Genomic DNA, 26,566 nt, shown 5'->3' on the forward strand with positions numbered 1-26,566 from the left:
TGCCAATGAAGTTCCAAGTTTCTAGGATAATTTTACCTATTTTACCTATAAACTCTGCTTTACTGGTGATATATCTTTTTATAAGTCTTTGATTTTTTGAATGCAAGAATGAATTTTATAGTTCTCAGTATGTTTTGAACTCAGATTTTTTTCCTCTTTTTGTGTCCATGTGTACTCCTTTAGCTGTGGAGATAATGGTTCCCTGCATATAGTACACCAACATCATTTGTACTTTACTTTAATCCGATGTGTTTTGGGAGTTGCTGGCTCTGAATGGTTGTGTGCAAAACACTAGTAGATGTTAGAAAAACGTACCACCATGGAAGGAAAAAGCATTATCATAGAAGAATCACACAGAGTAAATATTTTGATTTGTTTCAACACAGAATCTTTGACTTGAGGGAGGTAGAATTTGTCTTCCTATATAATTTTTCTTAGGTTCTGTTTCCTGAAGCTAATTTACATTTGCTTTCAGGTAGATCTGTATAGATATATTTTTAATTAGTCTATTTCCATGTACTTTATAGTTGTTAGAGATTCTGCCCAGGTTCTTTGACTGTGTTTTCTGTTTATCTGAGTTATTGCTGTTATTGCGATGTTTTATTTTTTCCCCCTTTCTCTTTCTAGATATTTTAGTGAGCACTTGGGGGAGACTATTGGAGAGATGTTAGCCAGATATCATTTTATCTATGAAACCTAGAGCTATTCTTACTCTGATTTTTTGATAGGATTCTTTTTGAAATGTGATCTCTTACTTCAGTTCTCTTTACAGTTGCATAATGAGCAAGTTTAGGATAAGTCAGCATCATCACTTTTGGAATAAATTATTGTGATTTTTCTATAGATTCAATTATAGATTGCTTTGTAGGCCTAAAATTTAAATGCACACTGACCTTTCCATTACTTTGAAGCTTGGTTTCTTAAAAAAAATAAAAACAAAAAGCCCTTGATCTCAGCTTGCTTTGTGGTCTTATGCCTCATCTTCAAGAGGATAGAGTGAGGCATGTGGAGCTGCATGACCTCCTGAGCAGTGGAACATGGTTAGCTTTCTACAAAATTAATAAGTGAATCAAAGGCTGACTTATGATCTCCCAAATGGTTTTCTTTTACTCCAGAAAATCATCATTTTCCCTGTTGTCACGAAGCATTCTTTGATTTTTCATACCATTGAATATATGCTTTATTAATATAGTAGACCATAGACAACTTCTTCTGAAGCTTTGATCCCTTAAAAAATTATTCCCACCACTATTTGTTCATGGAGTGTGTAGTAAAGCCTGAGCCATCACTTTTAGACTGACAAGTGGTCCTCCTCTACCTCTCCTGTCATCCAAGAGTGGCACTATTTCTATTCTTGTGACTCCAGGCCAAAATATTTGTTTCTGGTTTCATTAATGCTCTTCTTTTAACTCTTGCCTTCTTGTATTTTGTTAATTTATAGAGTGTTGTCTTTGTACCAATCCTTCCACCAGTTCTTTGCTTCCTCTTACAATTATTGTATCTTCCTCCATTTTGAAATGTAATTCAGGGCCGTCTTGGTATCTCTCAACTACATTGGTCCTTTCGACATTGAGATATGAGTAAGTATCCATCTTAAAACTTTTTTCTTAGTCTCACTCCAACCCCTTCAACTGTGGCTGCTCTCTCCTTCTTTGTTTTTATAGTCAGGTTTCTTTAAGGAGTTCTTTTACTCATCGCCTCAGATTTTTCATCATCTACCTTCAAGCCAGTGCAGTTTGGGCTCTTCCCTAATGTTACCAAAACTTCTCCTCCCAGGGATACCAGTGACCTCCAATCCAGATTTCGTTCAATCTTTCTTCCTTAGGACATTTTCTTCTTCATTTTCTGTGGCACACATTCTTTTGATTTTCCTCATCCCACTTGGTCTTCTTTGCATGTTCATCCTACTCTTGTCTTACTCTAGATTCTTTCATGAGACAATCCAATTAGAAACTATAGCTTCAGTAACTATCATTCTGTGCTATCATTACAGCAATGATATACAAATATGTATCTTGGCCTTGGGGCTATTTGCTTGCTTTTCTTTATGGCACTTATTACTATATGATATTTTAATATTTTTATGTATGTTCCAGTTTAAAATTCTACTTTAAAATTTGTGTTATGCAGAGTTCCAGGATTGTGTCGTATAAGCCATTTCGTTTCTTTCATAGTATTCTTCTGTAGCTTACTCTTTTTTTTTTTTTTTTTTTTTTTTTTTTTTTTTTTTTTTTTTTTTTTTTTGAGACGGAGGCTCGCTCTGTCCACCCGGCTGGAGTGCAGTGGCGCTATCTCGGCTCACTGCAAGCTCCGCCTCCCGGGTTCCCGCCATTCTCCTGCCTCAGCCTCCCGAGTAGCTGGGACTACAGGCGCCCGCCACGGCGCCCGGCTTTTTTTTGTATTTTAGTAGAGACGGGGTTTCACCGTGGTCTCGATCTCCTGACCTTGTGATCCGCCCGCCTCGGCCTCCCAAAGTGCTGGGATTACAGGCGTGAGCCACCGCACCCGGCCTTCTGTAGCTTACTCTTATCTTTGCTTCTTTTGTGCTTTTTTTCTTGTCTGTTTTGTTGGTCGTCTGTTCAGGTTCAGGCTTTCCAGCAGGTGTTTTAAATTCTTGGGCTGCAGGTTGAGTCATCTGCATATATATTTAGTTTGGCCTGCACAATGTTTTGAAAATTTTCAATTAGTTGCCAGCATTATAGAATCAGAAGATTTCACATAAATTTTAGGTTTCCAGTTTCTTTTGAACTATGTGAGATCTGGCAACACTGACCCCTGCCTTGTCAAGGCAACAAGTGGAACTGGTTGGTTATAATAGAAGTCACAACTGCCTTTAAAGTATCACTGTCATAGAGACGACATTTTATGTTCTCTGTGCAATGAAATTAGAAATCAATAATAAGCAGCCAGTTTAAAAGAAAAAAACCCTGGATTTAAGTTTGGAAACTTAAAATTGTATTTTTAAATAAGTTAGGGTTAAAAAGAAAATCACAATAAAATTGTCAAATATTTAAAATGGAAAGATAATGACAACATTACTCATCAAATGTTGTAGAGTATCTCTAAATTGGTATCTAGACTGAAATAAGCTAAGCCTTAACCTCAAAGTGCTAGATGAAAAGCAACAAAGTAAATGTGAAAAATGTAGTAAAACTAAAAGCAGAGATCAGTGAAATCAGAAACACAATGTAGAGAAATACCAAAACCAATTTGATGAAATAAGTGAACAAATTAAACAGGTCTCTGTTAGACTGGTCAGGAAAAACAGAGAAAAGACTGTATTAGTCGCCATTTTCTCTGATTCCCTTATATCATTTTGCATTGATATAAAGGAATACCTGAGGCTGGGTGATTTATAAAGAAAAGAGATTTATTTGGCTTACAGTTCTGCAGACTGTACAAGAAGCTTGGTGCTGGCATCTGCTTCTTGTCAGGACCTCAAGAAGCTTTTACTCGTGGTTAGAAGGTGAAGGGAGAGTAGGTATGTCACAAAGCAAGAGAGGGAGCAAGAGGGAGAGAGGAAGGGTTGTCATGCTCTTTTAAACAACTATCTCTGGCATGAACTGATAGAGTGAGAACTCACTCATCACCCAGGGAATGGCACCAAGACACTCATGAGGGATTCACTCCCATGAGCCAACACCTCCTGCTAGGCTCTACCTCCAACATGTGGGGGTCACATTTCAACATGTTATTTGGAGGGGACAAATATCCCAACTATATCAAAGACTAAAAGGCAAAAATTAAACAATATTAAAGGAATATAATTACATGATGGGCTTGCGGTCTTTGGTTCACTCTCCTCATTTTTGTTAGCTGGCCCCTGTAGGCATTTGAATTTGAACTCCTGTTTCACAGTTACAGCTACAGTCATTTATTTTTAAATTGAGGTAAAATTTACATAACGTGAAATGACATTTTAGAGTGAGCAATTCAGTGACTTTTAGTACATTCATGGTGTTGTGCAACTACTACCTCTGTTTAGTTCCAGATCACTTTCATCATCAAAAATAAAATCCTATAGTTATTAGGCAGTGGATTCCCATTCCCCGCCTTTTCTCAAATCCTCCTAACCACCATTCTACTTTCTGTCTCTAGGGATTTATCTTTCCTGGATATGTCATAGAAATGGAATCATACAATATATGACCTTTTGTGTCTGGAGCTACTTTCACTTAGCGTAATGTATTCTAGGTTCATCTACAGTGCAGCAAATATCACTTCATTCCTTTTGATGACTGAATTATATTCCATTGTGTGCATATACCATAATTGGTTTATCTGTTCAACTGTTGATGGCTGTCTGGATTGTTGCTAACTTTTGGCTATTGTGAATAGTGCTGCTATGAATATTTATGTATAATTAGTAGCTTGAGTACCTGTTTTCAATTATTTGTGTATATACCCAGGAATGGAATTGCTGGGACAGCTTACTGTTTGTATACTTGGCTTTCATTACTGGTCTCCAAAATAATACTCTGGCAATTGGCACACACATTTCCCTTTTACCCTAGTTGGAACTACAGCTATAGCCCACAAAAGGAGACGAGCTGTTGAAAATTATTTAAAGGGTTTCCAGGCACTTGATAAAAATATGTTTTTCTAGTGGGCTAGTCTGTTCAAGAATTCAAACCGTAAGTTGAAAGGTTGTCTGATAATCATAAAATTATCACTAAGAGAATTGGGTGTTCTTAAATGGTGTTTCTATCTAGTTAGGATAAGCAGTTAAGTTGGGCAAATTACCCTTCTCTACTTTGGGGATATTTTGCCTGTATGTCTTGTGCCAGGCATCATAAAGCACATTTTTCTCTGCTAATCAGTGCCAAAAGCACTCTGACAAAATTTTACCTTCCGTATCCATCCATGTATAATTATCATTAAAAATAGCATATAATTGGATTGTTTATAACACAAAGGATAAATGCTTGAGGTGATGGATACCCCATTTCCTCTGATGTGATTATTGCACATATTAGGCCTGTATTAAAATATTCCATATACTCCATAAATATATATACCTATTTTGTACCCATACCAATTAAAAGAAAATGTTTAAAATATATAGTAAATAAAATATCATTATTTTATACCCAGAAAGTTACAATAAATTGTTAGGTTGTTATACTTTCTTGCCATTTTTACTGTGTCAATATTGCCATCTTTTCCTGTAGCATTCGTTTATGTATGTATTTTAAAGTTTTTTGTATATTTGCAAATCCAAAAAATAATGCCAATCACAATGATAAATGAAGTTTTACAACGAAAACATGATTGAAGGCCAAGGTGGATGGATCACTTGAGGTCAGGAGTTCGAGACCAGCCTGGCCAATGTGTTGAAACCCCATCTCTACTAAAAATACACAAATTAGCTTGGCATGGTGGCACATGCCTGTAATCCCAGCTACTTGGAAGGCTGAGGCAGGAGAATCACTTGAACCGGGTGGTGGAGGCTGCAATGAGCTGAGACTGTGCCACTGTATTCCAGTCTGGGCAACAGAATGAGACTCCATTTCAAAAACAAAACAAAACCAAAAACCAAAAAACAAAACCACGATTGAGAAAAGATCAGCCATACTGAAACAATACTTCTTTAACCTCAATTAGGTTCACATTGGACTTAAGCCTGTGTATTAAATCTTAAAGGAAGAAAGCAAAGTTAAATAATGCTCTAAAATACAGGAAAAACATCTTCCATGTTGGTGACTTCTCATAGATATATTGGCTATTAGCTATCGGATATGCTGGTTTCTTCATGGAGACTCAGAAAATAAGTTTCATAAGTAATAAATTTCCATAAGTTAACTGTTAATCTGGTACTAATTTTAATAGTAGATTTGTTCCTAACGGTGTTCCCAAGTTATATCCTGAACACAGTGGCTTGTATACCCAACATATTTATTCTTCCGTATAGTAAAATTACCCAGGAAGTTAGAAGATCATGAGGTAATATGTAGAGATGGAGAGTGCAAGGGTGTATGTGAAGAAACCTAAGAAGATGACTGCGTGCGGTGGCTCACGCCTGTAATCCCAGCACTTTGGGAGGCTGAGACAGGCGGATCACCTGAGGTCAGGAGTTCGAGACCAGCCTGGCCAACATGGAGAAACCCCTCTCTGTGTTCTACTAAAGACATTTCTTTAGTAGAAACGTCACTACTGAAAACGTAAAAATTGTCTGGGCGTGGTGGCTGGCACCTGTAACCCCAGCTACTTGGGAGGCTGAAGCAGGAGAATCACTTGAACCTGGGAGGCGGAGGTTGCAGTGAGTGGAGATCGCACCACTGCACTCCAGTCTGGGTGACAGAGTGAGACTCTGTCTCAAAAAAAAAAAAAAAAAAAAAAAAAAAAAAAAGGCTGAGAAGATGAGCCAGCTGGAACAGAAGCACAGGGCCTGGTGGTGCATGTTGAGGGAGACCTTAAATTCCCCCAAATGGTGAATGGTTGAAGAACTGGTAACAGAGTATATGATCAAAGTGACATTGGAGAAAGGCTTACTTTACTGAATATTTCCTGCCAATAAGCTGTTTTGAAGGAAGGGACAGAAAATAAACTGGTGAAGGAGAGAGAATTTTCCAACCAGAAGGAATAACATGTTCCAAGGGCATGAGTCTGATGACATATTAATGTCCAAGCATGAGGTTAGAAGTACAGCAAATAGACCTGATTTTCTGGAAGAAAGATTTTGTCAGATTATAATAAACAATAGATAAATAAATGTCAAACATGTCTATCCTTCAAAAACTTGTGTTTATTTCCTCACTGAATTTCCTTTATTCCTTCCTAAATCATAGTCCCTGAAGTTTGATGTCATGAATTTTAACAATGGTCTTTTAAAACTGGTTACTGTTAAAGCCTGAATCCTCAAGTTTTTTATTACTTGATATAAAATTTATTCATTTTAGCTGTAGAATACCCAAATGTCGAGGGACTTTGAAGACACAGTAATTTGAACCATATATCTCTATTCTTAGTGAAAAATGAAAACACCCCAATGGAGTTTTATGTGGCATGAACTAGGTCTGGAAATGGTCTGTATCGAGAAACCTAATGGCCTTTTGATGTCAGATTCTTTGATTTGGCTTTTCTTTGTTAAAGGGGTGTTATGTGATTGTAATTGGAAACATTTTAAGTTCTTTACTTGGGAAGTTAATTGTTCCTTAGCTTACTCTATTATGACGAAATCGTGTAGTGTAGAATGGTGGTAGTGTTTGAAACTATTACTAAGGAGATTCACCGTGTTTGCCAGAGAATGTTCCAATTCATCATGCAAGGTTTATCTTATCCATACCGGGTACTCATTCATTTTGCAGGTTGTGGCTATGATGTGAATATGTGTTTATTATATATTAAAGATGTTTCATTTTAGTAATTTTCTAAATTTACTGGGAATATAATAGTTTGCTTTTCTTGCAACTGGAATCATTATGTTTTAAGTTGAAAATGGTAGCTAAATTACCAGAAGGCATTAGCAAGAATTTACATTCTTTTCTGGTAGGCAAATTTAAGGTATTCAGTTTTGTATGGATATAAGCATTTGTATGATATTGAGAAAAGTTATTCCTACCATTTAGAAAGTGCCTAAGGCGAGGCACAGTGGCCTCACACCTGTAATCTCAGAGCTTTGGGAAGCTGAGATGGGAGGATTGCTTGAGGCCAGGAGTTCAAGACAAGCCTGGGCAACATAGTGAGACTCTTATCTATCTTTACCAAGACATTTTTTTATAAAAATAGACCCGCATACAGGTGTGGACCTGTAGTCCCAGCTCCTTGGGAGGCTGAGGTAGGAGGATTGCAGGAGCGCAGCAGTTCGAGGTTATAGTAAACTGATTGCCACTGCACTCCACCCTGGGTGACAGAGTGAGACCTTGTCTCAAAAAGCAAAAAATAAATAAAATTAAAAATAAGCAAAATGCCTAAAACCTCTGAATATAATTTTGTTCTTAAAAATAACTCTCTTAAGTATCAAGGGTTGGGATGGGAAGCAGCTGTTCTCTTTTCTCCTCTCTGCTTGAGCATCTGCAACCGTTTTAGATCCAGAGCAGGCAAGGTTTCCAGTTTATTGTAAACATTCCTTAGCTCCAGTGAACATGCTGGCTTAAACCTCCAAGAAGCACAATGTAAGGCTCGAAGAGAAGAGAGCAACGTGTGGTGACCTTGCTTCCAGTTGAGAGAGAAATTTTCATTCTATGAAGTATTTCTTTGTAGACATGTCTTTGTAGAATTCAGCACTTCTCACAAAAACACACTGCTTTAAATGAGTGTCAGTAGAATATGCTGGTCAAGAGGCCTCTACTGACAGAGACATTTCACACCATAGGTTTAATTTGGAACATATTTTTACATTTCTTGGATGCTTTCCTTAGGAATTAATTGAGTTTGCAAACCCCATTTTTTAGCAGTTTATATATTTAGCTTCTTGAGTTTTAACTACAGTCAACATTCGGATTAGCAATGAAATGTGAAATAAATGTAACCCTTATGGGGAGTAAAATATGCTAATAAAGGACAATAGTCCTTCATTGAGTGTTTTCAAGGTAACAAAATAGTTTTAATACGTATTCTCTTAATTTATCCTCGAAAGAATCCTATGTGGTTGTTTGTTATTACCTGCATTTTGAAAAGAAGAAACTTTTTCAAAGAGGTTCATGGAGATTTCACCGATTGTTCAAGCAATTTGACCAATATTGCACAGCTGACACGTGACTGAGCTGGGCCTTGCCCGGGGCACGCTGAGTCCTACTCCATTGCTCTTTTCCTGATAGAATGCCAGTGTTTACCTTTGTGTCACCAAAGTCATTTTCCTTTTGTGCTTTTTAAATGATTGGATCCAAATCATTCAAAGATGGCAACATATACTAGATATGTCATTACTTATTCTTTCTTGTTTCTTTTAGAGCTAGGATCTTGCTCTGTCACCCAGGCTGGAGTGCAGTGGCATGATCATAGCCCACTGCAGTCTCAACCTCTGGGCTCAAGTGATCCTCCTGCCTCAGCCTTCCAGGTAGCTGAGACCACAGGTGTGTACCACCATGCCTGGCTAATTTTTTTATTTTTTATTTTTTTTATTAAAAATTTTTTTTATTGAGACAAAGTCTCACTCTTTTCCCCCAGGCAGGAGTGTGGTGGCACTATCTCAGCTCACTGCAACCTCTACCTCCCGGGTTCAAGCGATTCTCCTGCCTCAGCCCCCCGAGTAGCTGGGATTATAGGTGCCTGCCACCACGCCTGGCTAGTTTTGGTATTTTTAGTAGAGACGGGATTTTACCATATTGGCCAGGCTGGTCTTGAACTCCTGACCTCAGGTGATCTACCCGCCTCAGCCTCCCAAAGTGCTGGGATTACAGGCGTGAGCCACCACGCCCGGCCTTTTATTTTATTTTAGAGACAGAGTCTCACTTTGTTGCCCAGGCTGGTCTCAAACTCCTGGCTTCAAGGGATCCTCCCATCTCAGCTTCCCAAAGTGTCTGGGATTATAGGCGCCAGCCACTGCACTCAGCCACTTATTCCTCACTTAACCCCACACTGGGGAGTCTGCCCTGCCCACAGCTCTGACAGCTGCCCACCATATTCTCTGCTATAGGACCATCTTCCTTTCTCTGCCACCATCATTGGGTCTAGAGTGGACACCTGATCCAAAAGCAGCCGAATCATTTTGTTCTGAGGTACAAAGAGCTTAAGTCACACAGCTGGTGGAGGTGCCAGGATTTGAAATTGTGTGTGTTTGACTTTAAATCTTCTATTCTTAACCACTGTGCTAGATTGCATTGCTCTTCTTCCCTGAAGCTTGGGAATTTGGAACTGGAAAACTGAGAGACTGACTCAATTAATGCAGAAGCGGAAAACCTGGAACGTTACTATGAGGAAGGTTGACTAGGCAGCCACTATGGGCCATATGCGAGCTGAAGTGTTGAGTGGTTGTGTTGATGCCAAGAGGAAAGCAGGGCAGATGCACAGAGAGAAGCACAGATGCTGTAAGAAACGCAGCCATGCATAGCAGAGCCTGGTTTATTCCAGTTCCTTCTCAAGAGACACCTTCACTGAGAGCTCATGTCTTTATAATATACAGCTGTTTTTATTTGGTTACCATGAGTTAAAAGACATTTTAACCATTTGTTTAAAAAGTGGCCGGGCCCAGTGGCTCACGCCTGTAATCCCAGCACTTTGGGAGGCCTAGGTGGACAGATCACCTGAGGTCAGGAGTTTGAGACAGCCTGGCCAACATGGTGAAGCCCTGTTTCTACTAAAAATACAAAATTAGCTGGGCATGGGGGCACATGCCTGTAATCCCAGCTACTGGGGAGGCTGAGGCATGAAAATCGCTTGAACCTGGGAGTCGGAGGTTCCAGTGAGCTGAGATTGCACCGCTGCACTCCAGCCTGGGCAACAGAGCGAGACTCTGTCTCAAAAAAAANGAGGCAGGGGGCTGAACACTGTTCACACTTGCTTATCCGAGTCCATGGTGATTAGTGTATGCCAAGAAAGGGCAGCAGTTCTCTTCTTGTTGAAAGCGCTGAAGAGCTTACTTTATAAGTCAAATTAGGGAAGGTGGGAGGATTGTGTACCACATCCAGCACATGTGTACGCATTTAACAAATGGTAACTTCTTGGAATATTCATTTCAGATTCTTTTCGTTTAAAGAAAAAAAGTATGGTAGCTATGGGTTTCTTCTCTCTCCTTCCCTGGAGATAGTCACCTTTCTTTTCCACATTTTTTGCTTTTACTATGTCATTTCAAGGCTATGTTAGTCCCAAATTAGGACTCCTCCTGAGTGTACCTTAAGTAAAACAGAATATTCCAAAAAAGACTTTCAGTTGCTTTTCCTATTCTATCTTATGCATTTAAGGTTTTAAATTGTTTTAAGAAACGCTTAAGTTTTATCACACACATTTTTATATGTAGTGTGTTTTTTGTGGTTCAGTTCCAGTATAGTTCATGATTTTCAGTATGATTTATTTGACACTGAGAAATTATCTAAAAGTGTGTTTTTTTCCTTTCTGAAGAAGTTGCTTTTAGCCCCTTTCAGCAGGCGGAATTAGGAAACAAATGAATTTATAGACACATACATATACATCCCTGTGTGTGTATATATTTGTGTGTGTGCTTTATGTATTTACTTATGTGTATTTTGATATCATACACATATCCTATACTTATACATCTATATTTCTGTATCTTACTAAATATATAGAAAGCATGAACTCACACTAATTCCATTAACAGTCAAATTCAACAGGGTTTATTTTATTTCTTATTTGTTTTATTACCGTCTGACTGTGAGAAACCTGACTTCCATTATATATTTACTTATTTGCTCAAACCTAGAATCGAGGAATTGGTTTTTCAATTGATAGACCATACCTTTGTGAAGAAAGAAACCTGTAACTAGAGTCTAAGAGTTCTTTTCTGTTCTTTTCATCTTCAGCCTAAGAGCACATGATCCAAAGACTGTATTCCAAGGTTAATTTGGTTATTTATTCCCCCTTCAGTGTGATTATTAATCATTTGAAATACAATTACGTTTATTTGTTTCTGTTTGTATTTCATTTCAGGATTTCCCTCTCCTGTCCTTGTTTATTTCTTTTCTTTTTTAGTAAATAAAACATTAATATGATTCCAAACACCACACCTGGACTCTTAGGTATATTCAGAGAGGTGTCGCCCCACCTTGATTCCTCCTCTGTTGTCTTTCCCATTCCGAGCCACTTCTGTGGATATATGACCTTATTAGTCTCTAGTTGATCATTTCTGTGTTTGTTCCTGCACAAATAAGCAGATACATGTATATCTCATTGTTTTCTCTTCCTCCTTACACGAAAGGCATGGACACTTTTGTACACACTGCTTTTTTCATTTATTATAACCTGGAAGTCACTCGTTCTTTTTACATCAGTGTAGTATGCCAGTGTGTTTATGCAACCACTGTTCTATATGTGGGTATACAGGTTGTTCCCAATATTTGCAATTGCATGTGATGCAGTCATGAATAACCTAATGGATATGAATTTTTGTATTGTTTGGGATGTAGATTCAGGGTAACTTTTTAGGATTGGGAATACTGGGTCAAAACTACGTGTATGTAGTATTGTTATATAGTGGCAAATTTTCCTCCATAAAGGTTACACTGACTTAAATTTCTCCTGGCTGCAAATAAGGATGCCTTTTGGACTGGACACAGTCGCTCACGCCTGAAATCCCAGCACTTTGGGAGGCCAAGGCGGGCAGATTGCTTGAGCTCAGGAGTTTGAGACCAGCTTGGGCAACATGGCAAAACCCTGTCTCTACAAAAAACGCAAAAAAAGTAGCTGGCGTGGTGGCACGTGCCTGTAGTCCCAGCCAGTTGAGGGGTTGAGGTGGGAGGATTGCTTGAACTGGGGAGGCTGAGGCTGCAGTGAGTTGTGAGGCTGCAGTGAGTTTGTATTCCCCCCCTGCCCCCCAGCTTTGGTGAAAAAGGGAGGCCCTTTTTTTGAAAAAAAAAAAAAAAAAGTGAATGCCTTTTAGACTCCCAAGTAGAATGTTGTTACAATTTAAAAATTTTTGTAAATCTGGTTGGTGAGAAATAATGACACGGTTTTAATTTGCAGTACTCTTGTGAGATTAAACATTTTATTACATTTAAGGGCCATTTTATCAGCCTTATTTAGTTAGAATTGTCATACAAATAAATTTCACATATTTAAAGTATACAGTTTTCATATATTTTGAACTGTGTACATACTCATGAAACTACCAATACAAAAAATATATACGTGTGAACGTACGTATCACTCCAAACGTTCTCTCCTCCCATGCCATCCTTCTGGTCTCCCCCTTTCCACCTCCCCATATCCAGGCAACCACTGATTTCCTGTCCTTATATTTTAATTTCCAGAATTTTAGATAAATGGAAGCAGACAGTATGTATAGTTTTTCCAGTCCCTCCACATCTTTCCCAAAACTTCATATCATCAGTGTTTTAAATTTTCACCGTGCTCACAAGTGTGTGGTAATATCTTAATTGTGGTTTTCATTTGCATTTTCCTAGTGACTAATGATGTTAAAAAGGTTTTCATGTCCTTATTGGCCATATGCCTATCTACTTTGGAGAGTCTTCAAATCTTTAGTCCATTTTTAAATTGGGTTGACTGTTTTCTTATAATTAAATTTTGAGATTTCATTATATATTCTGGATACCAGTCTTTTATTAGGTAGATGTTTTTGCATATTTTCTCCCAGTCTGTGACTTGCCTGTCTATTCTTTTAGTGGTTTCTTTCAGAAAGCAGGTGTTTTTAATTTTGATGAAGTCTACTGTGTTTACAGTATCTGTTCTTTTATGGATTGTGCTGTTGGTGTCATATCTAGGAAATCTTTTTCTAACCCAAGGTCACAAAGGTTTTCTTCTGGAAGTTTTATAGTTATAGGTGTTACATTAGGACTTGGTCACTTTTTAGTAATTTTGTATATACTGGGAAGAAGTAAGGATTAAAATTTTTTCTCAGGCTGGGAGCGGTGGCTTACACCTGAATCCCAGGACTTTTGGAGGCTAAGGCGGGCAGATCACCTGAGATCAGGAGTTTGAGACCAGCCTGGCCAACATGGTGAAACCCATCTCTACTAAAAATACAAACATTAGCTGGGCGTGGTGGCAGGTGCCTGTAATCCCAGCTACTCGGGAGGCTGAAGCATGAGAATCACTTGAAACCAGGAGGTAGAGGTTGCAGTGAGCCGAGATCACACCATTGTGCTCCAGCCTCGGCAAGAGTGAGACTCTGTCTCAAAAAACAAAAACAAAACACAAATTATTTTTTCTCTTATGATACTGGTTTCTTGTCCTTTTAACACATATAAAATCTGTAGTGACATAACTATTCTCATTTGTAATATTGATAATTTGTATTGTTTCTTTTTTTTCTGACCAGTCTAGCTAGAGGTTTATCAGTTTTATTGATCTTCTCAACCAGCTTTGGGGTTCACTGATTTTTGCCTAATGTTCTTCTGTTCCTATTGTATTGATCTTTGTTTTGACTTTTATGATTTCCTTTCTTCTACTTATTTTGTGTTTTACTGTTCTTTAAAGTGAAAGCTAATGCCATTGTTTTGAAACCTGTATATTATTTTCTAATACAAGTGTTTAATTCTGTAAAGTTTCCTTCAAGTACATTGTTAGCAGCATCTCTCTAATTTTGATATTTGTTTTCAGTTTCATTAATCCAAAATGCTTTCTAATTTCTCATTTTATTTTTTCTTTGGTCCATGGGCTGTGTAGAAAAATATTTAGTTTCCAAATATTTGGGTATTTCCCAGGTGTCTTTCTTTTATTGATTTTTAATTTCACTATGATCAGAAAATATGCATTGCATGATATGAATCCTTTTAAATTTATGGAGACTTGTTTTATGTTCCAGAATAGTCTATCTTGATAATGTTCCATGTACTCTTGAAATGAACGTGTATTCTTCTTTGATTGGGTGGAATATTCTGTAAGTGTCCATTAGGCCTAGTTGGTTGATAGTGTTCTTCACATTCTATTTATCCTGTCTCTTTATTCTTGTCTGTCTACTTGTCTGTCTACTTGTACTATCAATTATTGATAGTGAGGGATATTGAAATCTCAAAATGCCATTGTGCATGTATTTATTCACCATTGCATTTCAAGAAGTTTTTGCTTCTTTTATCTTCAACATTTGTTTCCTATTAATATGACTCTTTAAGTACTGTCAATTTGCTTTCTTTAGTGTTGACAAAATTCTTTGCCCTGGAGTAGACTTTGTCTGATACTAATATCACGACTCCAGCTTTCTTTTGATTAGTGTTGATAGAGCAATATACCTGCAATATATGTATGCATGCATGTAATATACAAGTAATATACATGCATGTAATATGCATGTAATACAATGCCATATGCATGTGATATACATATACGCATGTAACATGCATGTGACATACATGCAATACAGTATACATGCAACATACATTTATGTGATACACGTAATTTGCAGGTACCTGATGTGTGTGAAACGCATGTCATATGCATGTATGATGCATGAATGTGATATACATGGATGTAGCATACATGCAACATGTACGCAACATTACATGCATCCAATACATGCGCTGCATGGGTGCAAGATGCATGCTATATGCGTGCAATGTACATGCATACGATACACGTGTTCCTGAAATACACGTGCATGCAATATAGTTGTAAGACACATGTAAAACACATGTAACATGCATAGTTATATACATGTGCTATGTATGTGTGCAGTACACGTGATATGCATCCTATGCACGTATGTAATATGCATTGTGCATTGTGCAGTATATGCGTGCAATATATATGTGCTATACATGTAATGCACATGTGACATGCACGCATGCAATACCATTGTGCACGCATGTAACATGCATGTGTTGTACATGCAAAATGCACACACGTAATACACATGCATGAATGTAATACGAATGTCATATATATGATATGTGCATGTAATGTGCATGCAACATACATGTGCGCAATATGCATGAGTACACATGCATGTGATATACATGTGATATGCATTCATACATGCAGTGTACATACAATGTGCATACATGTAATACATACGTAGCATACATGCATGCCATACACATGTAACATACATGTATGTAATTGCATGTGGTATTAATTTAATATGCATGCATATGATATGGCAACATACACGCACTGTACATACATGTAATGTGATGCAGCACACAAAATATACATGCAATATGCATGTAATGTGCATGCATGTAATATGCATGCATTATGCATATGGCAGGAATGTAAAGTGCATGCAATATGCATGCGACATGTATATAATACGCACATGTGTAACACGTATGCAATATTCATGTGATATGCATCCATGATACATGTACGTGGTATACATGTATGTAATGGAAATGTAATATGCATGCATGCATGTGATTTACATTTGTTATATGTGCAATATGCCACATATGTGCTATATACACGCACCATACATGCAATATAGATGTCATACACATGTGTAATATACATTGTGTGCATGCGTGTATCAAACATGTACTAAACATGTAACATGCCTGTAGTGTGCATGTGTTAAAAGCCTGTAGTGTGCATGTGTTAACACCCACATGTGATAAAGATACGTCATTTGCATACATGTACTATACATGTATGTAATATGCATGTAATATGCATGCAATATGTATGCATGTAATAAACGTGCGTGCATGCATGTGATATGCATCCATTTCAGGTGCCTGCAAGATACAGGTAATACATAAAATGCTTGCAATTTGCATGTAATATGCAGGTAACTTTCATGTAACATACATGCTTTATACATGTATTTAATATGCATACATATATGTAGTATACGTGCATGTAATATACATGCAATATGAGTGCATGTAATGTATGCGTGTGGTGCACATGCATGTAATATGCATGCACTGTTATACATTTATGTGATACACATGCACTATGACATCCATTGTATGTACATACATGTAATCTGCATGCAATATGCATGTGATACACATGTAATATACATGTGTGCTTGAATGCAGTACACTTGCGACATACATGCATATAATATGCATGGTATATGCGTGCATATCATACACATGTGGCATATATGCATGTAATACAAATGTAACAGTTGTATGCAATACACATGCAAAATACACAAGTGTGATATGCATGCGATATGAATGTACTATGCATGCATGTAATATACATGTGGCATTCAGGTTTGCAATACACGTGTGATATGCATGTGATATGTATGTAATATGCGTGTGATATACATGTCATAATGCATTAATATACCCGTGATGCATGCGTGTAGCACATGTGATATGCGTGTGATATGCATGTGTTAAGCATGCATGTAATATACATGTATTGCACATGTAATGTGCATACATGTAATATATGTGACATGCCTGTAATGCGCATGCTTGTAAAATGCATGTGTTGCACATGTATGTAATATCCGTCTATTTGATTTACGTGTGATAAGCATTCGTGTAGTATGCATGCAATACACATGTGTGATATTCCTGCATATATGTAATGTGCATGCAATAGCTGTGTAATATACATGCAGTATTTGTGCATGCAGTATACATGTATGATACATGCGTGTATTATGCATGCATGCAGTATTCATTTAAATGACAACATACATGTAATATACATGCATGTAATGCAAATACAATATACGTGTGTAGCATGCATGTATTGTACATGCATATAACATGTATGTGATACATGTGTGATGTGTGTGCATGTTACATACATGTATTATACATGTAATATCATTGTGTGTGATATGTATGTGGTATGCATGTATGCAATGTACATGTAATGCATTAATCTTCTTAAACATTTTTAGTAATGATCTTACCAAAATGAGAAGTCCTTTACGATGTTTTCCTGGGTCAGCCTGGCCAACATGGCAAAACCCCGTCTCTACTAAAAATACACAAAAATTAACCAGGCATGGTACTGCATTCCTGTAATCCCAGCTACTTGGGAGGCTGAGACAAGAGAATCTCCTGAACCCAGAAGGCAGAGGTTGCAGTTAGCTGAGATCACACCACTGCACTCTAGCCTAGGCGACAGAGCAAGACATTGTCTCAAACACACACACACACACACACACAAACACACACACACACACAAACAAAAAACTGATATAACGTCTTGATCGTTTTTGCATTTCTAATACTGAGCACAGATCCTGGCATGTGATAGTTGTTAAGTGAATGCTAATGAACATTTTAGCTTTCAAATGCTCGAAGTTATTTAATATATAAATATGGCTATGTAAGGATAAATTATGGCAAGTACTTAGTTATAAATTCAGCTAATTAATATGAAATGGTAACTTAATACAAAATGTATGTGCAGATTTAAAGAAATAATGTTACGTGTAGTGAAACTACTTGGGACTTCCAGTCAGATGGGTTGTTTTCATCGCTTGTTCTGGCACTTTTATGTGAACTTGACTTTTCTAAGTTTCAGTGTTTTCACCTAAAAGATGTAGTAACTTTTCTAATAGAAATTAGATGAAATAATGTGTGAACTGCCCTAACTGTAATGAGCAGGGTAGACATTCAATAAATGTTCACTCTGCTTTATCATTTGCAAAGATTTAAAAATTATGGCTACACTATAAATGTTATATTTTGTAGCAACATAATAATTCTCTAAAAGTAGTGGGACATATGTATTGCGACTTTTCATTTCATATGACTTAGAAATCATCTCTAATGAGCAGAAAAGCTTCTCTCACATGATAAATATTACATTTATATTTGATAAATAGGAGAAAATTTGCCTGCTTAAAATTTGATCTATTTGTGCATAGTGATGAATATAAGTGAGAATATTTTCCAGTTACTTTGAAATATTGAACTGCCCTGGGACAAGGCATGGATAATGTTTTTGAAGGAAATAAATATTTCAGATTCACATTTCAGCCTTTTTTCTTTATTCCTTTGATCTGGCGTTGGTTTACTTATCATTCTGCTTGAGTGACTTGATACTGTCTTTCTTCCTCTCCTAGTAACAAGAAGTGGTCCTCACCTATTCCAGAATATTTAGGTTTTGTCATTTTATAAGAATAACATATATTTCCTTATTATTTACTGATATAACACTACATCTATAATGAAATATATTAGTGGGTATGTATGTAAACTCTGCGTATATTATGTACAATTTACAAATGGAAGTTTTAATCCTTTGTTAAGTATAGAGACATAAACGAAAATAGCATCAGATGTGGGATTTATTTTGAATTTTAAAGAATTTAAAGATTTTAGAGGAATTTTTTTGACCATAAACCACGACTGCTTTATCTTTAAAGATAATTTTCTCAATATTTTGTTAGTTTACCATAAAAGTATTACTTACTTTTGTATTTGCTGAGCTAGAATTTGTTTTATGTATGGACCCATATTACAGGCAGAAGTTAGTTTAGCATAAAATTATTATGTAAACTTTAAACTGTTTAAACCTTTCATTAATTTTACTTATATAGCTTTATTTCCTACCTTACACATAAATTTGATCCTCTGAGAACTGTTTCTTATATAGCCTCTTACTGCATTGTTACATTCTTTGTATTCTTTTAGCACTTAAAATTTGTCACAAGATTTAATGTGTACGATATTGCATAATTTTATTTTTTCTCCTTGTATTTTCATCTTTTCCCTTAGTCAGATTATAGTTTCTGCAAGATAGGAAGCATGTCTTACACTTCTTTTATGTTTTCTATAGTATTTGAATGAGCAGATCTTAGAATTTGCTGCCAGCACCCTTGTCTCTGCTCCCAGAACAAAACTAACTTACTGAGAATGAAGGCTACAAGGTTGAGGCCAGAACTAGTTCTTTTGAATTATGATTCAAATCCAGTTGGCGTCATAGATTTATGAACATCCTAGCTGACATCCATATCTTCTTAAGAGGTTTTTGAATTGTTTAATAAGATTCCTCATTTCTATTTATAACTAACATGCTTCAACCAACAGACAGGCATGGTTTTTTAAGACTGGTGTTTGACCCTGGGAGCAAGCTCTCTGGGTAAGCCTACATTGTTGGCAATAAAAGGTCTTTGTCAGAACAGAGTTCTGTAGAACTTCTTTATGCTGTTATCATACCTGTTTCAAGCTTTTCCCTTAGTAGTGAGAGAATAACTTCTAAATTTTGTGTTTTGGATCATCATAGTTTCATTGAGCTTATAGGAATAATCCATTCCTTGCCTTTTCCATCTTCTAGAGGCTGCCCCTGTTCCTTGGCTTGTGGCTCTGCATGCATTAATTATGTTGAATCTGTAGATCAATTTGGGAAATATTACCATATATTCAATATTAAGACCAGTACTAACTTTCATTTTACTGGGCATTTCTTTCTGACTCTTGAAGTATCAAATGTTTAGCTGTCTACAGAGTTTACCATTTTTAAACTAGAATCTAGCAGAGACTACTAGTTTTAATAGTCAAGTGAATAATAGGCCAAAGCAGTTTATTCACTTATCATGCTTATGAAATGTATTATTTTAAATATTTTTGACTCATTCCGTTTAATCAGTTTAACAACCCGCAGCCGTGAATATAGGCGATACTGCTGCTTGGAAGTCTTGCTTTCCAGCCCAGCTGGAAGGGCATGGGGACTCTTCTAGCTGTTTTTCAGACTTGTTTGAAGTTTCTTGTTTTGTGTTTTTCTTGGAGTTTCCAGGGGAGATGCCAAGCTGGCAGCAAATGAAGTAGACTGTAATGTGAAGCCTTATACGTACATGTTGGATCGCAGCCATCTTTATTAAACGTACTGGAACAGAAATGTGCAGAAGGAAGATTTTCAAATTAAGGTTCACCCGTCCATATATGTGTTAGCTTGTAAAGCTCAAAAATACTAAACTGTCATCCATTAGTTCCCTATATTTTATTGCCCTTTTTGGAATAATCATGTACTTCAGAACATCCTTTAATCTGAGCTGGCTTGTGGTTGTTTAAGAATGCAGCTTCTTTTTTTCTTTATCCTTTATATACTCAGATGAGGAAAATTTACTGCACTTTATAAATAAATCAGAGCTAAAAAGCAAATTTTCTTTCCACTTTTTTATCTTCATGGAGGCCCAGCTTTAAGGCATTTGAGTGATGCATTTCTACTTGGCCCAACAACTAGTTCCATTGGGAAAAAAATCTTCAAAGTCCTTTTTTCCTCCTTGCAGGATGCACTATTGGGATCATGGTAAAAAGGAGCACTGTTCCTGTGATAGGAGCAGACCTTTGTCTGTTTCAAAGCTTCAACATTTTCACTTCTGCTTCATTACCTTGTAGAAATTAAAATGGATCCCTCCTTAAAATGATTATCACCTCTTTATTTGAATTGACAGATTTAATTTATAGTAAGACAGAGGGGCCAGGTGCAGCAGCTTATGCCTGTAATCGCAGCTTTGTAGGAGGTCGAGGTGGGTGGATCGCTTGAGTCCAGGAGTTCGAGACCAGCCTGGGCAACTTGGCAAAACCCCATTTCTACAAAAAAGAAAAAAATTAGCCAGGGGTGGTGGCTTGCACCTATATTCTCAGTTACTCAGAAGCTGAGGTGGGAGGATCACCTGAGTCCAGGAGTTCAAGGCTGCAGTGAGTCCTGATTATGCCACTGCACACTCCAGCCTGGGCAACAGAGCAATACCCTGTCTAAAAAAAAAAAAAAAAAAAAAAAGGGGCAGAAGGTTTCTAAATATTAGCGGAGCTCAATGTATTCATTATGGTTTTACTGGACAAGAACATTGAATTACATTGAATGAGGCCACCTTTGATATTTAGCGTTACTATTAGGTTAGTTCAGACAGTATGGTGGGACTGGAAACTAGATTTTACATATTTCCCTGTGCTTACAATTGAGTGTAAAACAGTATTTGCTATTTGTAAATCAGGGTAGAAGTGATCAATTAAAAGCAATGTGCCTTATTGTGCAAGGTTTTCACATTTTAAAATGGCCTCTAATTACCTGATGGATAGCTGAAGTTTATGACTTTGATTTATGTGGTCATAAATTAGTTATAAAGTAAATGAGCTAAGCTTAGTAGGTAAGAATGACATGTTATAGAGAAAAAGATTTGTCCTATTAAATTAAAAGTGTTTAACTAAATAGTTCATGCGAATTATTGCACAAATATAAAAAACTGACTTTCTATATAGATAGGACAAAGTTGCTATTTCAGCTATAGGCATATATTTTTATAAAATTTGTTATCTTACTTTCTTTTGGCTAATGTTCCGTAATTAAAAGTAAATGATATATAAACTTTTAAAGTTTTCAAATCATGTTCAATGTACTTTCTTTTGTATTTATATACAAACTGACCAAAGGTAATCCTTTGATAAATGTTAATCTTAATTATAAAATAGTCTTCCCAAGTGCTTTTAGAGGGGCCTCAAGAAGTGAAGAGGAACATAAGAACTAGTCACTATAATCTCTGAAATGGTCGTTGCACTGCCTAACTCCAGTGCCTTGTAAACAGTGCCACCATTCATCAACCACGGCACCCTTTCCCTCTGAGCTTGCTCTCAGGATCCTTTAAATAGAGCATTCTAGGCAGCCTCTTCCAGTCAGTTGCGACCACCACACCAGAGAACATCTATTTGCCAAGCCAGGTCTAGACCATGGTACCCAATAACAATTTATATGACTTTATGTTGTTCCCATGTGCTGTTTTAGTATTCAAATATTTTTATATTCAAACAAATTATTCAACATTTGTTGCAGGGAAATCCTACATACAACTTAAAGCCTCCTGTTCTTGCACAGAATAATATAGGAAGAGTGAAAATGCACCAGAACAATTTAAACTTCTCTATAGCCATCAGAGTACTCAGTCTTTCATATATGGTGTCCCTGCAGTCAGCCTTCAGTATGATATCCAGTTATTAATCACCATTATCTTTGAGCTAATATTCACATTAGGTGGCAAAAAAGCCTCACTAATGTTATGACCTCAGAACTTAACAGCCAGTTAGCATTAAGGCCATTTTCTTTTAACAACATGTAAGAAACATGGTGAACAACAAGATATTCAGTTCCCCATTCATTAAAGTGGACAAGTTGAAGAATAGCTTTTAAAAACTTCCAGAGTCCTGTACCCTATTGCTGCAAAATGCAGTCCCTGAGAGCCACATGTGGCATGCGTCATGACCTGGAATGGCTTAACTCTCATGCAGGGCATCACACACCTTGGGGCAGTATTAAATTCTGTAAGTCATAAAAATGGTGGCTACATCTGTAAAACAGACACATAAAGGAACAGGGATTTAGTGGGAAAGCTGTTTTGTTTATCATGGGATTGCAATGATTATTGTCACCTTCAGGTAGATGGATACATGAGATATGAAGAGATAGACACAAGGTGGTGTTTAAAATGACAAGTAAACATGCACGGCATGCTCTTTTAGCCTGTCAACAAACATTTGGCTATTTGCGGATCCCAAATACAGGGGTGGGGATGGGATATGGGTGTGAGGAGAGAACATACACACACATCTATCTATCTATATCTATATGTCTATATATCAATGATAACCTCATTATAAAGGAACAAGAGAGTCTTGCTGAAGTAGAAATTAGGTGACACTTTTTCTTATTAGTCTTTTGACCACTTAAGCTTTCAAAGAGGTTTTCAATTTGGTGGGTGAGGAAGAAGATGGTTTGGTATTTTGATATTGTATATGATATGTACGTTCTTATTGAAAAGCCTAGACATTTTTGTGTCTTAGAGTGGATTTTAAACTCAGATAAATAACCTGGAAAACTCATATTACTTTTGCCCAAGTCTTAAAAGATTGCATCCTCTTGTTTTAGAAATGTCTTTTCTCCCCTTTATGATATTTCTCTCAAATTTGGTTTGAGTGAGTTAAATTATCCACCCCTGCCCAGCATTCTTCAGTGTTACAGCTAATAGTAAGAACATATTTTATATGTGTCTAAGCTTTCCCATTTAGGGAAGGTGAAGTAAGTTAATCTAACCTTTGGCATCTGGAAAATCAGGAAAGCACTGTGGCATAGCAGCCAACAACAGGAACTCTAGAACCACACTGTCAGGACTGGAATCCTGGCTTAACCTGTTGTTACTCTAGGTGTGTAACCTTGGAAGTATTCTCTAAGCCCTACCTTCCTGTTCTGTGTAAGTAAGGCTATAATAACACTCTTATACTGGTTTACTGTGAGAATAAATGAGAGAAGACATAAAATTCTGTATTAGGCCATTTTCACACTGCTGATAAAGACATACCTGAGACTGGGCAATTTTCAAAAGAAAGGTTTAATGGACTTACAGTTCCATGTGGCTGGGGAGGCCTCACAATCACGGTGGAAGGCAAGGAGGAGCAAGTCACATCTTACATGGATGGCGGCAGGCAAAAAGAGGAGCTTGTGCAGGGGAACTCCTCTTGTTAAAACTATCAGATCTCGTTATAGACTTATTCACTATCATGAGAACAGCATGGGAAAGACCTGCCCCTATGATTCAGTTATCTCCCACTGGGTCCCTCCCACAACACGTGGGAATTATGGGAGCTACAAGATTAGATGTGGGTGGGGACACAGAGCCAAACCATATAAAATTCCATTGCACGGTGCCTGGCACCTAGTTAGAACTCAGAGTTAACTATTGTTAAATGGCATGCATTTATAAACTGAAGCCTTTAATTTTTTCTTCTATCAGCATGCAAAGATTCCTTTTGTTTTGTTGGACCCTTTCAGCCATGTAGTTTCCGCCTAAGGTATGAAGAAATGAGATGGTTATCAGTTCTTTTAGGCAATCTGCTAGAAGGCAGTAAAATAATTTTAGGCCATCATGTTTCTCTGTTGCACTGACTTCACTGCAGATTAGCTTCTGGTAGACATACATCTTTCTATTGGTACATTTAAAAAAAACCAAAAGACATGAGATGTAATTCACATACCATAAAATTCACTGTTTTAAAGTGTATAGTTTGGTGGATCTTAGTATATTCACAAGGATGTGCAACCATCACCACTATCTAATTCCAGAACATTTTCATATTTTCCTCATTTCATATCTGTTAGCAATCACTCCCTATTTCCCCAGCCTCTCAGACCCTAGTAACTACTAGTATACTGTCTGTCTCTGTGGATTTATCGATTCTGGAAATTTCATATAAATGGAATCACACAATATGTAACTTTTTGTGACTGGTTTCTTTCACTTAGCTGGATGTTTTGAAGGTTCATCCATGTTGTAGCAGGTATCAGAACTTCATTCCTTTTTAAGGATGACTAATACTCCATTGGATAGCTAGTCCGCATTTTGTTGATTCATTCATCACTTGATGGAGACACATGCTTTTACTCAGTTTTGTTTTTAGGGAAATCTTTGAAAGTAGTTTTCCCTTCATCAGAATGCATAGTACATGTTTATACCCTTTTTCTCTTGAGATGAATTAGTTTATTGTCAAATTTCTAAAGGGAAGTTTTGTAGGATTTGGATCAAAAAAATTAAAATCTGGATTTTATTTTAGAGGGGGTTAAATATTGTTCTTTCATTCACGTTAGTTCTTTTATATTTTAACTTTGAAGCTTCTCTGAACCTTTCTAGGGAAAAAGAGGAGCAGCTTACTCGTGTGACTGAAGTTCAGAGGTTGCAGGCCCAGCAGGCAGATGCCGCTCTGGAAGAGTTTAAGCGGCAGGTGGAACTGAACTCAGAGAAAGTCTATGCTGAAATGAAAGAGCAGGTAAGGAGGCCGCCACACCATCCCTTTTGAAAGTCACTCTCTCAGTAGGAAGGTACATTCTCATCTTAAATATGACAGAAACATTTCACTTTTTAAAAGAGCTGTATCAAAATTAACCATACAATCGGGTCAGAGATTCAGAATGAGAAAGAGATGTTACCACTTGATTCATCCTTCAAGCGATGCCAGAATGATCATTTAAAAGTCCCCTGTATAAATGCGGTAATGGCAAGCATGTGCCTTGCTTTGGAAGGATAGATAAACCTAAGAGAAAAATCCCATGACTGATCAGTTTCTTTAGAGCAGGGGCTCCAGTTAACCATGTCTGTGTTTCTTCATGTTCTATAAATGGTGTCTTATTGATCAGTTACAGTAAATTATTTTCAACTGGCAGTTGTGAAGAACAAAGGCTGTCTCCAATTCTCACACAAGATGAGTGGTAGTTTTTTTTTTTAGTTTTTAAAGAAAATACAAAATTTGTAAAAGAATAAAGGGAATTATTACGAATACCTGGGTACCCATTGCAAAGATGTAATAATTGTTAATGCGGTTTATATAAACTAAAACATTCGGGTGAAGCTTTAGTTTAATTTGTTATTCATGTCTAATTACATTATTCTTTCTTCCCTGGAGAAATCCACTGTAATTAATTGAATGCATACAGTCAGCCCTCTGTATCCATGTGTTTTTATATCCATGGGTTCTGCCTCCACAGATTCAACCAACCATGGATCGAAAATATTTAGAAAAATTTGACAGTGCTCCAAAAAGTAAAACTTGAGTTTGCCATGTGCAGAGGACTATGTTGAATCCATGTGATAGAAGTGACATGTAGATGTTATATTAGGTATTAGAAGTAATCTAGCAATGATAAAATACACGGGAGGATGTGCACAGGTTGTATGGAAGTACTAGATCATTTTATATAAGGAACTTGCCTATCTGTGGATTTTGGCATCTGGAGGGGTTTCAGGAACCAATGGGGAGGGCTGCATTATTTCAGTTTATTTTATATGCATATATAATGCCCATAGATAATATGCATGTATATATTATTTATGCATTAATATGTTATAGGCATAAATGTTTTTTGTGTTTTTAAAAATTGGATAAATATGAACAGATTTTAAGTATTATTTCTGTTTGCCCATTTATATATAATATTATGTATCTGTGTGCTAACCATGTTGTTTTAGTGCAATCTTTTTAACACTAAATTTATTTTATCATATGAATATACTGTATTTTATCAGCTCCCCTACTCAAGCATATTTAGTTTATTTTCAGTTTTTCCTGATTATAAAGAATGTTTCAAT

General features: G+C 36.8%; 1 protein-coding gene across 1 annotated transcript in view; it reads left to right on the forward strand.

Moving 5' to 3' along the window:
* The window catches only part of CEP112 (centrosomal protein 112), a 567,381-nt gene that overhangs the window by 200,217 nt on the left and 340,598 nt on the right, over positions 1-26,566 (forward strand). Inside the window, exons 18-19 of the mRNA XM_017855828.1 lie at positions 24,259-24,278; positions 25,115-25,250. Coding sequence (XP_017711317.1) covers positions 24,259-24,278; positions 25,115-25,250 — 156 coding nt within the window. The remainder of the gene's footprint in view (positions 1-24,258; positions 24,279-25,114; positions 25,251-26,566) is intronic.

This window comes from Rhinopithecus bieti, unplaced genomic scaffold, assembly GCF_001698545.2.
Source record: "Rhinopithecus bieti isolate Rb0 unplaced genomic scaffold, ASM169854v2 scaffold_39870, whole genome shotgun sequence".
Classification (NCBI taxonomy): domain Eukaryota; kingdom Metazoa; phylum Chordata; class Mammalia; order Primates; family Cercopithecidae; genus Rhinopithecus; species Rhinopithecus bieti.